Below are 15,815 nucleotides of genomic sequence, written 5' to 3' on the forward strand. Positions count from 1 at the left end.
CTCATCAATGCATCTTACTTTAATTGTAAGCCTATTCAAGTGTTTTAAGAGAATAATTGGTTTGGAAAGTTCTTGAACCAGCAGCATAGGAAGTGGCCCCCATGGGTGCCATTGCTCTCCGGTGACAAGTGGACTGTTTTTACACCTTCCTTCTAAATAAGGAAGCAGCCTGTCAGACATATGACCACCGACCCAATTTGGGAGCTGCCAAAGTGTCCGTCATGTTCCGCAGTTGCTTAACGCCACCAACGTCTCCCTTCCTCGGTTTCACGGGCGCTGTGACAGTGTTCGGTTGAACTCTCCACAGACTTGGCACTGCAATTCAGCGCCTATTTTCTTGCTTGCTTGCAACTTCACTCTCCCCATCCTCCGCCCTTGTATTATTCGAGGGGGCAGCAGTGAACTCAGCATGATGTAATCTAGAGATGCGATAGCCTGGCAAGGTGAAACAGGGTTTTGGTGAGAGGTGTTCTCCACGGCCTGCGTTGCCCACAGAGAGAGGGAGGCGCGGGGCTGCAAAACATGGTAATCATCACCGCCACCATCTCAAGCACTGCCACGCGCACTCCCATTTCTACTCCTCTGCATTGGGGCTGTCGTCTCATGCCCAGACCCCTGATCAGCTTTCCAAAAATAATCCTCTGCCAGCATGCCGAAGGAAGAAAAACAAGAAGAGTGGTATTTTTAGGGCCATTCATTTTGACCACGTGCCCCGAAGGTAAACCGGATGGCCATTGCGCAAAGGTTCCTCATCAGTATGTCCTACGAGGCCAGCACGCACTGGACGTTGACTGCGATTGTTCTCTTGGGGTTCATAGTAGGGATTGTGTCATCATATCCTATTCCGAGCAGGACAAATGCAACGTTATTGGAGAAAAGATGGGAGACCCTATTCTCCCGCTCCATTCTGGGCATCTCGGGGGAGAAATCGGACCTGAACTGGGAGAGTGACTATTTGCTAGGTATCAAAAGAGTCAGGAGGCTCTACTGCAACGCGGGTATCGGGTTTCACCTCCAGGTCCTCCCAGACGGGAGGATAAATGGTGTACATAATGAAAACCAGTACAGTGAGTTGCTTCCACAGATGTAACGCAATATACATCACATAAAGGGGCCGTCGTCGATAATTATGGATCTAACAGCATCTATAGCCCATTTTGCATGATATGTCATCAGCCGCGAAGGGAGCATTGAATGTCTTCTAGAGCAAAGACAAATATATTAAAAACAGTATCCATCAGTGCTAACTGTCTCCTTAATCTCAAACATGACATGAATGTATGGACGTATTTAGACAACAACCTATTTTTACACTGGCTCCTACAGCGGCCCAGAAACTAACAGTCACCGTGTACGTTCAAAAGGGCAATTATTAAGTCCACATGATAGCCTAAACCTATACATTTCTGAGCATATGTCGAAAATTGAACGTGGGAATTTATATAGAACAAAGACTCAGCATCCTGCGTAGCAATCTGCAAGGTTACACCCACAGACGCACAGCATATGCTATAACCACTATGAACCATATGTTGTACCTATCTGATCGGATGTATTTTTCCAATATCTAATATCTGGTATTTTGTTCAATTAGGTCTAATAGAGATCTCAACGGTAGAGCGAGGAGTGGTTAGCTTGTATGGGGTAAGGAGTGAGCTGTTTGTCGCAATGAATAGCCGAGGAAGGTTATACGGAACGGTAGGTATGCACAGTTGGCTATTCCATTTATTTTCCTGCAATATTTGTTAATGGCTCCGAGAATAGTGGTCTTTGCTATTACGCTATGACTGGTCGGGTTTTATTTGCATGTCATATTAACTATTGGGTGTGCCAATCTTAATAACGTGTGCTGTGAATTATGTGAGAATAAATATGATAATGGAATGGTAGGCTATTTGGTATTGTTAACGATATGTTCCCCCAATCTTATTATGCATTCTTTTGAAATTATAAGCAGTAAATGAGCTAAGGGCCTGTTAATGGTCGAGTTGCCTTCGGCTATAATGATGAGGTTAACAGACGCATGAGTGTGTCACGCGCTGTAATACGGCCCTGCGTGCGAGGGAAAGCCCCCCGATACTCCAGAACCTGTCATCGGGACCTGGGACTGAATGCAATTAGTCCTTTAAATATGAATATTAGGCCTATTTACATGTTAGGTTACACTCATAGGCTATGGCTATCACTGATCGAAGTGCATCCTTTGATTATGGACATTGAACCAGGAGTCAGGAATGATGATTTCAAAAGTGATTCCATTAGGGTATCTCTGACGGACGTCATCAGGCAGTCTTGTTGGAAGTCCCAGCACATCCCGTCTTCACAACGTATTATTGCAGAACATTTTCAAAAATGTCTATCCAACAAATACTCTGAAAAATATTGTTAGACAATTGTTTACACAATTAAACACGATTAGCAATGAACAAAGTGCAAGGTGCGCACAAGAAGGCCCACAGCTCTCCAATTGCGCATGAATGAACACTCCCCCCCAAAATACACTTACAAAGTGTATGCAATTAAAAACCTTTTGACATCGATCATTTCACAAATAACACATTGGTTAATATGCTAATTAATTACCCATATGGGTGAGAAATAAGTGTCACAGCAGTGCTACCTGTGCGTAATACCCCAGTTATTGATGTTTAAAGGGATGGTTCACATTGGCGTCATCATATTAAAACACAAAAATAAGTCAATAGACCCGGGGAGTAAGCAAACCAACATTTGTTTTTGTTCAGTAAGCTGCAGTTTAGCATTGTCTTTATCAAGCACAAAGTATGGGAGTGGTAGGGCCTCTGTTAGCATGCTCCCAATAGCACAAATTACTCCAAAACAACAACATTCACATTGTAATTTCCTTTGAAATTGAAAGAATATGATATGTCAAGATGATCTCAGTTGATTTAAAGTTTTGAGTTCCAGTTTTCAAAAAATATGTGGTAAATGTAATTTTCGTTAGATATCACCTCAAGGACATACGTTTACGGTTTTATAAACACTTTTATTTCTTATGAATTTTAGATTGAGCAAGAGATGTACTAGTCTTCAGAGACAAAGGTTTGCAGGTTCATGGCCTGCTATCAGCCCCAAATGTGCTCCAATATATTAGTGCATGGCTCCCCTACTTTACATGTGAACCAATCCTGGATGAGGATGAAATGATTGCATGGCAAGTATTTTTCTGTGCATCCTGTACAACCATATCAAACTGCTAGCTGTGAAACTAGACTTGGCCACGCATTTTCTTAGGCTTTTTCTCCTTTGCTATTTTCAGACAGTCTTCCATGATGAGTGCAAGTTCAGAGAGAGCATGCTGCCAAACAACTACAACGCCTATGAGTCTTCCGTTTACAGAGGCTCCTACATTGCTCTCAACAAGCATGGCCGTCTGAAGAGAGGCAAAAAGGCCACCACTGCCATGACTGTCACACACTTCCTCCCCAGAATATGAGCAAAACTGGCAATAACTCACTTATTTGCACATGTGGATTGTTTTCCAGGTAACAGTATACTGTATACACGCATACACCAATACAAATGGACTGCAAAAGAAAGAAATACCACTATATATGATGGTATTTATTCAGTCTTTTATATGTACATTTCGGTAGCTTACTTTGTTTTACAACTTATGGATGTGCCATTATTTGCTGCTTGTGATTTTAATGAGTATTATATTAGGGGTGGAGAAGCTTCGTCTGTCCCCTCCACTTGATATGGGTGCTTGCCATATCTGGTGGAGACCTTGCCCTGTCAGTGGATGACAGCTCAGCCTCTAGAAGTGAAATGGATACTTTTCATTACCTCAAAGCGCCACGTCACCGAATGGAAAAAAATGTGTGCATGAAATTTCTACTGAGAAGAATGCCTGTTTACTTTGAACTTTTGTCGTTATCAATCAAGGACTAGACATTTTCCATCCTCTGTGTCAACATTATACCATTGTATAGTAAGGGTAACTAGAGCACTTGTTTGTTTCCTTGCTTTGTGATGAGATGGTGTGTGCCTTTGATTCCCACTTGAGAGCCCCTTCCCTTGCATGCGAGAAATGCGCCCCTCAGTCAGAAATAGGGATGACACGCAGGTCATAACTAACCTCATACACTCCAGGGGGCTTTAGCCCGATTCCTAAAGGCCCACAGGTATCTTCAGTTTCTTTTCTTTTCAGAATAACGTCAATCAAGTAATTGAGACTCTAATTGAGACTGTGTCCGAGCTCATAGCCATTGATGTGGCAAGCTAGAGCTGGAGACCCACCATCCTAGGGGGCTTGACAATCCTGGCTTTTATGAGGCTAGATGGTCTAAGTGTATGACGGCTAGATGGTCAGACCAGATTGAAATGTGTGTATGTGCCTGGTCTTGGACTAAAGGGAGCCTGCTGTACAAATCAAACAGTTTGATTCCTTTTGAAACTGATGAGGGTTGAAACCTTAACTTGTGGGCTGGTTCGATGTCTGTTGTTGCACTTACAGTATCTCCATTTCTGCAGTAAATGTTGAGCTGCAGAAATGGTGCTTGTTTTCACATTCACTCTGGAAATGAGGGTCAGCTACATTCATTTGAAGTAATGTCAATATTACATTGAAATTTTTTTTTGAGAGATGTTGCTTATTTCACGCAACTGAGATTTGCTAACAATATTTCAGGTAGCTAGTGCAATCTGTATTTTACATATAATATCTGATAGTTAGATCATAAGGATTGTACTCATAGGTACCCGCTTCTCTCTTTCATTGCTTATAGCAGTTATTAAGATGTAAGGTCTTGTGTGAAAGAAAAACAGAAGCAATGTCTCAAAGCATTTCCCCAGAGGCTTACAGTAGTGATGTTTGGGCTTTGTGAATTGAAGTCAATGCTTGCTTGCTCTCCTCCTCGAATACTGTACGTTTCCATAGTGGAGCGATAAACCCATACAGTGCTGTACTGACATGAAGAAGAGTACTTATATGGGACTGTGCATGTGGTACCCATTGTTCTTTTAACCTGCTAAGGATGCAGATCATTTTGGACAAGCTACTCCCCAAATACCCGAGCAGACCCCCCTTGTCCAGTTGACGCTGTAAAAGCCTTTGTTCAACAATGGCCATGAGATTCCAGAAGTATCCTTCCTCTCCCATCCGGAGCCATTTTAGTCCAAGGTCAGAGTCATAGACTTATTTCACTGTGTCTAGGCACGTGATGTTCAGGTTGACCCGGATCTCTTTTCCCCTTTGACCTACATTCGCTCTGTTATTCCTTTATTTATTCATGGTTGATATGTAGCTCGAAGAAAACCTTGCATGAATGACATACAGTGATTTTTAGGTGTAAGTGGTTTGATGATTCTGTACCTCTCTTTGACTGGTGGGCTATGAGCATGGACTTATCGGGAATGGAGTGGCATAATCTGATTTAAAGATGGTTTATCTTTGGTTATTACAGTGCAATAGGTATGTTTGGTGCGTCAGAGTAAAATCCATAAGATGTTGTCATCGTTTACCTCTTTTACATTTACACCTGTTCAGTTCTTATTCCAACACAGCATTCATCGGTAGCCAACTGTCAAATGGATTTGAGCTGGTACTTACCTTCCCCCCCCCCAAGTACTTGTAGTAGGAAGAGACAGGCTGCAGGCGTGATGCAGTGTCTAGTTGAGATGGAACACAGAAAGCATCCATGTGTACACCCATCATACTCTGTATCTGCCACAGCAAAAGGGAAAGCAGGTGTTATCAGATCAATTTACCTTGAGTCAGGAATAAGATGGAATTGTCCTGCTGTGCAGTGCTAGCAAAGCACTACTTCCAAGGAAGATGGTATACAAGGAGGATGGCAAACAAAGAGGATGGCAGACAATGAATATGAAGTTTTGTTCAGTCTTCCAAGTAGAGTTATCTCTACAGATAGTACCAGATCAAGCCTACCTATATTGTCACAATGTAACGGAAAAATGTCTTGAGAATGATCTATTCAGGATTGTGGGATGAATGAAAACTAGCTTTTCTACCGTTTTGCATGTGTCTTTCTGGGATGACGTAGCAGGATTCATGGTTTCATTTAATCTGGGTGGTGCAACAACATCCTATTGTATTTATCATTCATATTTTTTGGGCCGGTCCATATGGACAACAGGACACTATCTGGACAACCTTGAGATTTTGTATGAAAAGCGCTATATAAAATAAATCTATTATTATTGTTATTATTAACAAGCAAATACATGAACTGAAATAGAGATATTTGGAAGTGTGAGAATTGTGCCTCAGTCAAAATGGTTTCTTATGTCATAAAGAGCACCTAGTTTAGTGTACACCTGTTAGACCTTCACACAAGTCTTTGTACTAAATGCATTAAAGCTGCTCAAAGAGTGTTAGATACGCAAATGGTGTTCAAGCCTACAGTAGCTTACAATGCAATCCATTGTGGGCTCTCCAACGTGTGCAAAGGTGGCGGTAGCGAGTCTGTGTGTGCCCTGTGTGTCTGCAGCCTTAGTTTGTGTTCTCACTCAGTTTTATATTCCTGTACTGAGGGGAGTGTGCATCCTCTAAATCCCCCTCGTCTTTTTTAACATATACCTTACCTTCTGCCTTAGTTCCGATTTATTGCAATGATTGTAAATTAGTTTGAAAAACAGACTTCTCCAATCATTTGTTTCTGGGGGGGAAAAATACGTTGACGAGTAAGAATACTAATATATAAAAAATGGTTTTCCTTTTATTTTTGTACGTATGTGCTGTGCACAACAGTCAACTGTGTTCCTGCAATAATAATAAAACATGTTTTATATGGGTTGTTGTTATGCCTATGGTTCATGTCAATTGTGAACTGGATTTATATGATAGAACCTCCTATGTATTGATTTTGTCAAGGCCACCCTGAGTATTTTAGATTCAGAAGTGTATTATACACTATTCAAAATAAAATAAACCAGCGAGTGTTTCTTTGTGGCAATTGATAAGTAAACTGAACTCTTTGAAGGATTATACTGCACTTTTTAAGCACACTCATATTACTATGATGTGTGTGTGCAGCTGGGGCTCCCCCCTCTGGCAAAAATAAATATATCCACGTTTTGGGAAGAATATGGTTCCATTTGGTCCCCTACACTCCAGATGTGTTCAGGGATAAACCAAGGGACAAAAACTGGACAGAAGTGTGTGTGTGTGTGTGTGTGTGTGTGTGTGTGTGTGTGTGTGTGTGTGTGTGTGTGTGTGTGTGTGTGTGTGTGTGTGTGTGTGTGTGTGTGAGCAAGCACGAGAGAGATTTAAAATGTCCAGTATTTATAAAGAAGAGAAGAGGCTAGGGGGAATAAACAAGAGAGCCCAGACCCTCAGGTAGGCAACCTCTACATGCAGGTAAAATGCAAATAAACTGTACCAACCAATAGAAATGCAGACCCCTGTAAAGGCGATTGCTCAAGCAGAGAGCAGGAATGGCACATGGGCCAATTACCTTTGAGGTGAGGGTGGTGAAGTTCCCTACTAATGTAGGATTTAAACGATTCCATACATAATTTCCCGCACATATAAACTACATCATTCTGTTGACCTTGGGAGTTTTTAACACGTTTTTTTCTAGGTAGAAGCGAGCATAGTGTACTGTTAGCCGTGTTATATAATGAGTTTTTTAAACTCAAAGTAACCTCCGGTCAGACAAAAAAACATCGACTGGATTGGGCCAGTCACAGAGCTGTCAATCTTCAAATATAACTTTTGACCTCTTTTCCCGTCAATTGTTGTCAACACTGCAGCTAGAGCACCTCGCGGATTAGCGTGTGAACCCGCACATTTCCCCAACATGCACCCGGCTTTCTTCGCGATTTGGCTGGCTGCTCTACACCAATCAAAGCCGGTAAATTGTTTCCCTGTGCACCTAGACCCATCGCAGCCGTGCAAAACAATTAAAGGAACGAGCAAGCGCTCAGAGTCTGTCGATTTAGGAGATGATTTATTGAAGGTGAATTTGAATGGACATGTAAATAAAGCCATCGCCATAAACTCTCTGGGTAAGTTTAGTTTTCTGTAATAAACCATTTTCACACTATGCTTTATTTTAAAGTTATCTAGTTATGAAATGTAAGTTTTCACTCGTTTTTATTTTACACACAAACTAAAAGCGAGTGTTCAATTTACACTGCCAACTTATAAACGAGGACATGTTCTTTTTCTGGAGTTGAACAGCTGTGTAGGCATTGCTTAGGACATCTGAGCTGAAGTTTTGTGGTCAAGGATTTACAGAACCTGTCCCAGTGCAGATTTGTAAATATGTCCATAATTTTTCTTGTTTTTTTGTACTTGTCTATTGAATGTATTTTACAGTTGTTTCCGTTTCTCAGTAGTTTGTCATTCTGTTTGCAGCGTTTGTATCAGGAGTTATCAAAATTGCTGTTGACGATCCACAGCGTTATGCAGGCTTGTCTGTTCTACTCAGCGGTTCATCAAGACCATGAATAGCAGAATCAGGTGTAATATGGAGTTTTCCCACCTTTGCTGCTATAACAGCCTCCATTCTTCTGCCTCCAAGGCTTTCCACTAGATGTTGGAACATTGCTGCTGGGACTTACTTCCATTCAGCTGCAAGCACTGATGTTCGGCTATTAGGCCTGGCTCGCAGTCAGTGTTCCAATTCATCCCAAAGATGCTCGAGGGGGTTGAGATCAGGGCTTTATGCAGGCCAGTCAAGTTCATCCACACTGATCTCAACAAACCATCTCTGTATTTGTTTACCTTTATTTAACTAGGCAAGTCAGTTAAGAACAAATTCTTGTTTTCAATGATTGCCTAGGAACAGTGGGTTAACTGCCTGTTCAGGGGCAGAATGACAGATTTGTACCCTGTCAGCTCGGGGATTTGACCACTAGTCCAACACTCTAATCACTAACCACCTGCCGCATATGGACCTCACTTTGTGTACGGGGGCATTGTCCAAACTGTTGCCACAAAGTTGGAAGCACAGAATCGTCTAGAATGTCATTGTATGCTGTAGCGTTAAGATGTCTCTACACTGGAACTAAGGGGCCTAGCCCGAACAATGAAAAACAGCCCCAGACCATTATTCCTCCTCCACCAAATTGTACAGTTGGCACTATGCATTGGAGGCAGGTAGCGTTCTCCTGGCATCCAAAAAACCAAGATCCGTCTGTCGGACTGCCAGATGGTGAAGCGGGATTCATCACTCCAGAGAACACGTTTCCACTGCTCCCGTGTCCAATGGCGGCGAGCTTTACACCACTCCAGCCAATGCTTGGCATTATGCATGGTGATCATAGGCTTGTGTGCGTGCGGCTACTCTGCTGTGGAAACCCATTTCATGAAGCTCCCAACGAAAAAATTTTTGGGGGGTATTTTATTAGGATCTCCATTAGCTGTTGCAAAAGCAGCAGCTACTCTTCCTGGGGTCCACACAAAACATGAAACATAATATAGAACGACATAATACAGAACATCAATAGACAAGAACAGCTCAAGGACAGAACTACATACATTTAAAAAAAAGTACACATAGCCTACATATCAATGTATACACAAACTATCTAGGTCAAATAGGGGAGAGGCGTTGTGCCGCGAGGTGTTGCTTTATCTGTTTTTTTAAACCAGGTTTGCTGTTTATTTGATCAATATGAGATGGAAGGAAGTTCCATGCAATAAGGGCTCTATATAATACTGCACGCTTTCTTGAATTTGTTCTGAATTTGGGGACTGTGAAAAGACGCCTGGTGGAATGTCTGGTGGGTTAAGTGTGTGTGTGTAAGTTGACTATGCAAACAACTTGGGATTTTCAACACATTAATGTTTCTTATAAAAATAAGTGATGTGCTGATTTTGCTTCCAGAGGCAGTTTGGAACTCGGTAGTGAGTGTTGCAACCTTCAGCATTTGGCAGTCCCTTTCTGTGAGCTTGTGTGGTCTACCACTTCGTGGCTGAGACGTTGTTGCTCCTAGACGTTTCCACTTCACAATAACAACACTTACAGTTGGACCGGGGCAAATGTGAACTATTGTTGCATCACAATCTTTATCGCAAAAAAAGAAAAACAAGTACAAACCTAACTTTAAGCTACACATTATTTTAACAGAAGTAATGAACTGTATATTGATCAGCACAGCGATTTGATAAAACAGGACCATGTTTGAAACACAAGTGGTTCTGAGCTTAATTCAATATTACACAGGTGAGCTAATAGTTACAGAAATCAGGAATGCAGGCAGGCTATATCTATCTGAGCTACTGTGTCTAACACACAGGCACCTACTGACCAAAAAAGGATGCTATTATGATAAAAAATGTTAAATGACATGTATTGCTAAAATAAAGGTTTAAGGAAATACAGGCATGACCCACATTACTACAAGACAAAACCGCTTAAACAAGCCTGATGGTCTGGTACATATAAAAGCAAAGTTAGCTTTCATTTAGCTTGAAAAAGTAGCATAATGGGATAATGTCTTACTGTGGTGTGTGAATAATCCAATGCTTTATCTTCTATGCGGTACAAATCACATTATTGTGGAAGCACCTCCTCTAAGAGCCTGAATTAGGCTGTTTGAGAAGGTTTGAATCCTAAGCAGCCTGCCTACACATAGTTTGAAGTACAATAACAACATAGCTACTGTAGTAGGTCAAAGCTGTGTGCTGGAAAACCTTGGTAGAGCATGGGTGAAATAGGCATTGTGGTGCTCATGTGAATTTCCTTTGTTTTTCGGCTTCAGACCAATGCCTAGTCTCACTTAGTTTTTAATAGATGATTTTGACATGCATTGATTGCCCCAAACATATTCACTTGAAATGTTACTACTTAACTAATTAAAAATGTTCTCTCTGACCAAGTGGATTATTTATCTTTAGGCTCCCATACTGGTTTATATATGTAAAAAAAGTGTATACATCTAATTTCATTACATTATTTATATATATACAGTGCATTCGGAAGGTATTCAGATCCCTTGACTTTTCCCACATTTTGTTACGTTACCGCCTTATTCTAAAACTGATGAGGAAAACAAATTATTTAATCAATCTACACACAATACCCAATAATGACGAAGTGAAAACAGGTTTTTAGACATTTTTGCAAATGTATAAAAAAAAAAACCCAGAAATACCTTATTTACATAGCTGAATACCTATGACACTCAATTGAGCTCAGGTGCGTCCTGTTTCCATCATCCTTGACATGTTTCTACAACTTGATTGGAGTCCACCTGTGGTAAATTTAAATTGATTGGACATGATTTTGAAAGGCACACGCCTGTCTATGTAGGGTCTCACAGTTGACAGTGCGTGTCAGAGCAAAAACCAAGCCATGAGGTCGAAGGAATTGTCCGTAGAGCCCCGAGACAGGATTGTGTCGAGGCACATATCTGGGGAGGGTACCAAAACATGTCTGCAGCATTGATGGTCCCCAAGAACACAGTGGCCTCCATCATTCTTAAATGGAAGAAGTTTGGAACCACCAAGACTCTTCCTAGAGAGGCCGACCGGCTAAACTGAGCAATCGGGGGAGAAGGGCCTTGGTCAGGGAGGTGACCAAAAACCCGATGGTCACTCTGACAGAGCTCCAGAGTTCCTCTGTGGAGATGGGAGAACCTTCCAGAAGGACAGCCATCTCTGCAGCACTTTGTGGTAGAGTGGCCAGATGGAAGCCACTCCTCAGTAAAAGACGCATGGCCGCACGCTTGGAGTTTCCCAAAAGGCCCCTAAAGGTCTCTCGGACTATGAGAAACAAGATTCTCTGGTCTGATGAAACCAAGATTGAACTCTTTGGCCTGAATTTAATTTTAATTTTACCTTTATTTAACCAGGCAAGTCAGTTAAGAACAAATTCTTATTATCAATGACGGCCTGGGAACAGTGGGTTAACTGCCTGTTCAGGGGCAGAACGACAGATTTGTACCTTGTCAGCTTGGGGGTTTGAACTCGCAACCTTCCGGTTACTAGTCCAACGCTCTAACCACTAGGCTACTCTGCCGCCCCAAGCATCATGTCTGGAGGAAATCTGGCACCATCCCCACGGTGAAGCATGCTGGTAGCAGCATCATGCTGTGGGGATGTTTTTCAGGGACTGGGAGACTAGTCGGGATCGAGGGAAAGATGAACGGAACGAAGTACAGCGAGATCCTTGACGAAACCCTGCTCCAGAGCGCTCAGGACCTCTGACTCGGGCGGCGGTTCACCTTCCAACAGGACAATGACCCTAAGCACACAACCAAAACAATGCAGGAGTGGCTTCAGGACAAGTCTCAATGTCCTTGACTGGCCCAGCCAGAAACCAATAATGTTTTAAGTTTCTAAATAGGGCATTCACCAGCACAAAATGCACAATCTTCCATGGGCACTGTGAGGCTGGATAGGCTGCGCTTCAGCTCTCAAAATCCATTCCAATATCAACTGCGCTATCGTTAACTAGCTTATGTGGGTCTTAACCTCCCATTAGCGCTGCATGAAATGGTCAGTTTTGCACTTGGTTTTTAAGGACACACCTCAACTATTACCACCCCTTCCACTCAGCACAAGCGAGCTGTTGTTAGACAGGTTGGCGTTAGGGCTGGAAAATGCCAGTGCGCCAGTTTTTTTACATGAAGAAATTGCAAAAACACATGCATTTGACACTTAATGCCAGCTGTAAATAGAGCCCAAGTGTCCTGACCATGTCCAAATTAACTAATTCAACAAAGTGCCTTATTTTGTAGGATTGTTAAATAATTTGCCTAAAGGAATAAATTGTCTGTCTCCATACTTAGTGTGAAATTTGTTTTGTTTTTATTTTCCCGTAGTTGTCCTCCCAATAAGAACAGAAACAAGGGACTGTGTGCCAATATTGGACTTTAAAAGTAAACACTTCTTATGTGTGGACATCGAGGGAAAGTTGTTCAGTTCTGTAAGTATTGCATGGCAAGGTCACCCATGGATGGCCACTCTGGGAACAGTCAAATCTGCTCTCCCAAATCACTTCACATTCATTGTAACATATGACTTTGTAGATTTAATATGACCTATTCATGTCAAATTCAAGTTGTTTCTGTTGTCACTCCCCACCAGATGGACAGCAGGAAAGAGTGCCTATTCCAGCAGCTGCAGATGGAGAACCATGTTGACCTGTTCTATTCATCTAGCAACGGACTGTTGCTCCACCTGGAAGGGGCTAAGATCCATGTTAAAAGGCATAACTTGCTAAAGAGACACCTGGTTTACAGAAAGAAGAGGAGCCAACAGGTCAACGCAGAGAACCCAGAAGCAGAGCCCATCATGTCTGATCAGGATATGCAACAGGACCAAGAACGAACTGGTGCTGTTTCCAAGGAGACCATCACTTCTTGTGACGACCCTTTGCGGGTGTTGCATTCCAATAGCCCAGGCAGTCCTATCAAAACTGCTGTGGAAAAGACAGCGAAAGAGTGAAGTACTGACCAAGAACTTGACTAGGCAGGCCAGAGAAATGGGCTTTGAGTTTGAAGCAACCTTTTGCGAGATAACATTAAGGGAGATATCTCCATGCACCAGTGCCTCAGTCCTAGTGAGTTTGTGATTTGGAATTGTCTGGATGGAGTGGTCACAAGACAATTTGAGTAAGAGCATGTTAGATTGAAACAAGGAGGTGAATTAGAAAGATGATCTGTGCCCATCACTAGAAAGAGTCTTACAGTATATGTCGAGGTAGTTCTTGCTAAAGTCAGGAATGAGTTGATGAGGATAGGTGGATGAGACCGTGTGTATAGCACAGTGAGATACCAACATTTTGGTTATGCAAGGGCATGATGCACTTTTAAATATTTACATTGCGGACGGTGGGAGTACGTTGAACGTTTCAAACAGTTGTGTTTTCTATTGAGTCAGGGATGAAAGTCCGATTTGAAATCATGAAGATTCAGGCCGATCCTGAAAATGTGCAGGCCCTTCTTGTTTTTGTTACGGCCTATAAACAATTCAGGCAGGTCACCCATCATTTCCTTATCTACATTCCAAAGTATCTTATTTTAATTAATACAGAAATACATGTTTGAGTAGCAGTTCATGAGGAGCCGGCCAGTTTGGCAACATTCAAGGTAATTCTTCTCTCTAATGGTATGACAGGGATGAAAGTGTCGATGTCCTTTCACAAAGTTAAATTTTAAACTGGTTTGGCATTGAGCCTGATGATGTTGCAATATTTTAGGCCGACATAGGAAAATCTCATGCAACTATGTCAAAATGGACCAAAATTGCTGTCTTAATTATTATTTTGTACAAGATTGCATTGTAACTTCTATTAATTGCAGGCCGTTTTTCAATAGATATGGAATGACTATATTTCGTCAATATAAAGGTTGTGTATGTTAACTATGTTTAAATATACTGTACATGTATCAAGTACAGACATGTGGCTGAATGATGTTACTTCAACACCCAGAACAAATTGTAGCTGGTGCTGGACACCATTAGGAAAAAGCAATGAGCCATAACAATATTAATGTTTATTTATTCAAATGTATTCACATATTGTTATTTATAATGTTTGTTTTGTATGGATGCTTATTGTCTTAAAATATATTGAAACATTAATAAAATATAAGATTCTGACCGTAATCATTACTGTACATATCATTTGAAATAATGTTCATTTTATTAGGTTAATACCCTTGAATGTTTGATAAATATATCAATAAAGTTCATTTCCTTCAGCATTTTAGAATAAAAACATGACGTCCTTTTCACACTCTAGGCCCAGGAATACACCTTGTTCACACTGTTTTCAATGCAGCTCTCCGTAACACTACATTAGTAGCCTGCTTTTAGATAGGTAGCCCAATTCTGTTATGTTTTTCACTAATTGGCTCTGAAAAAGATCTGATGTGATTAGTCAAAAAAACAATTAGTGGGGGAAAAAAATGTTTTTTTAAATTTAGCCTTTATTTAACTAGGCAAGTCAGTTAACACCAAATTATTATTTACAATGATGGCCTACAATATCAGAATTGGGCTGCCTGTGTGAACGCAGCTGTAGTAATGCTGTAATTCAAATAAAATTGGATTTGTCACATGCTTCGTAGACGTCTTCCTCCCAGACAAACTAAACAGCTCCTTTGCCCGCTTTGAGGATAATACAGTGTATACATCTGGCCCTTCTTTGGACACTGTTAACTAACCTCCAAACAAGCTTCAATACCATACAACACTCCTTCCGTGGCCTCCAACTGCTCTTAAACACTAGCAAAACCAAATGCATGCTTTTCAACCGTTCGCTGCCCGCCCCCGCCCGCCCGACTAGCATCACTACTCTGGACGGTTCTGACCTAGAATATGTGGACAACTACAAATACCTAGGTGTCTGGCTAGACTGTAAACTCTCCTTCCAGACTCATATCAAACATCTCCGATCCAAAATCAAATCTAGAATCGGCTTTCTATTTTGAAATGAACATTCTCGAGGCCATCAAACTACTACGCTCTGAGATAGTTGAAATGAAAACAGAGGTAGTTGCTATGATTGAGGCCTGAATACAGGATGTTTCTGATACTTTAAAAGCAGATCTAACCATCCTGCGGAACGAGACAGTGCCGGCAATCACATCATTAAAAACAACAACAGAGTTGCACACTACGACGATTGCAGGACTGGAGACCTCCTCTACCAGTGTCTCTGACCTAACTACCTCCCCCTGGAGGCTGACGTGAAACACCTGGCTGTGAATCTGAAAAAGGTACAGGAGAGTTGTGTGAGTTTAGAGGGATTCTCTTGCCGCAATAACCTGAGACTGGTATCGGTCCCAGAGTCAGCAGAAATGCCTCGCGTCACGGTTTTTGTTTCTGGGTTGCTGAAGGATGTTCTTACCATGGATGAGAAGCCCATGAT

At 41.7% G+C, this 15,815-nt stretch overlaps 2 protein-coding genes across 2 annotated transcripts; both read left to right on the forward strand.

Moving 5' to 3' along the window:
- Positions 1–268: 268 nt before the first annotated feature.
- LOC110523475 (fibroblast growth factor 6) lies at positions 269–6,776 on the forward strand. The gene is made up of 3 exons (XM_021602195.2): positions 269–1,067; positions 1,595–1,698; positions 3,281–6,776. The coding sequence occupies exons 1-3, from the start codon at positions 728–730 to the stop codon at positions 3,455–3,457; spliced, it is 621 nt and encodes a 206-aa protein (XP_021457870.1). The 5' UTR covers positions 269–727; the 3' UTR covers positions 3,458–6,776.
- A 676-nt stretch (positions 6,777–7,452) lies between these two features.
- Positions 7,453–14,548, forward strand: LOC110523481 (fibroblast growth factor 23). Its single transcript, XM_021602208.2, has 3 exons — positions 7,453–7,992; positions 12,760–12,863; positions 13,025–14,548. Exons 1-3 carry the CDS (start codon positions 7,785–7,787, stop codon positions 13,382–13,384), a joined length of 672 nt encoding a protein of 223 aa, XP_021457883.2. The 5' UTR covers positions 7,453–7,784; the 3' UTR covers positions 13,385–14,548.
- The last annotated feature ends 1,267 nt before the right edge of the window (positions 14,549–15,815 follow it).

This window comes from Oncorhynchus mykiss, chromosome 1, assembly GCF_013265735.2.
Source record: "Oncorhynchus mykiss isolate Arlee chromosome 1, USDA_OmykA_1.1, whole genome shotgun sequence".
Lineage (NCBI taxonomy): Eukaryota > Metazoa > Chordata > Actinopteri > Salmoniformes > Salmonidae > Oncorhynchus > Oncorhynchus mykiss.

Bases quoted from the DNA above. Each gene is read 5' to 3' on its own strand.
- LOC110523475 (XM_021602195.2), top strand. From the start codon at position 728: ATGGCCATTGCGCAAAGGTTCCTCATCAGTATGTCCTACGAGGCCAGC. The intron at 1,068-1,594 runs GTGAGTTGCTTC...TTGTTCAATTAG, and splicing joins ACATAATGAAAACCAGTACA to GTCTAATAGAGATCTCAACG. The intron at 1,699-3,280 runs GTAGGTATGCAC...TGCTATTTTCAG, and splicing joins GAGGAAGGTTATACGGAACG to ACAGTCTTCCATGATGAGTG.
- LOC110523481 (XM_021602208.2), top strand. From the start codon at position 7,785: ATGCACCCGGCTTTCTTCGCGATTTGGCTGGCTGCTCTACACCAATCA. The intron at 7,993-12,759 runs GTAAGTTTAGTT...ATTTTCCCGTAG, and splicing joins CATCGCCATAAACTCTCTGG to TTGTCCTCCCAATAAGAACA. The intron at 12,864-13,024 runs GTAAGTATTGCA...ACTCCCCACCAG, and splicing joins AGGGAAAGTTGTTCAGTTCT to ATGGACAGCAGGAAAGAGTG.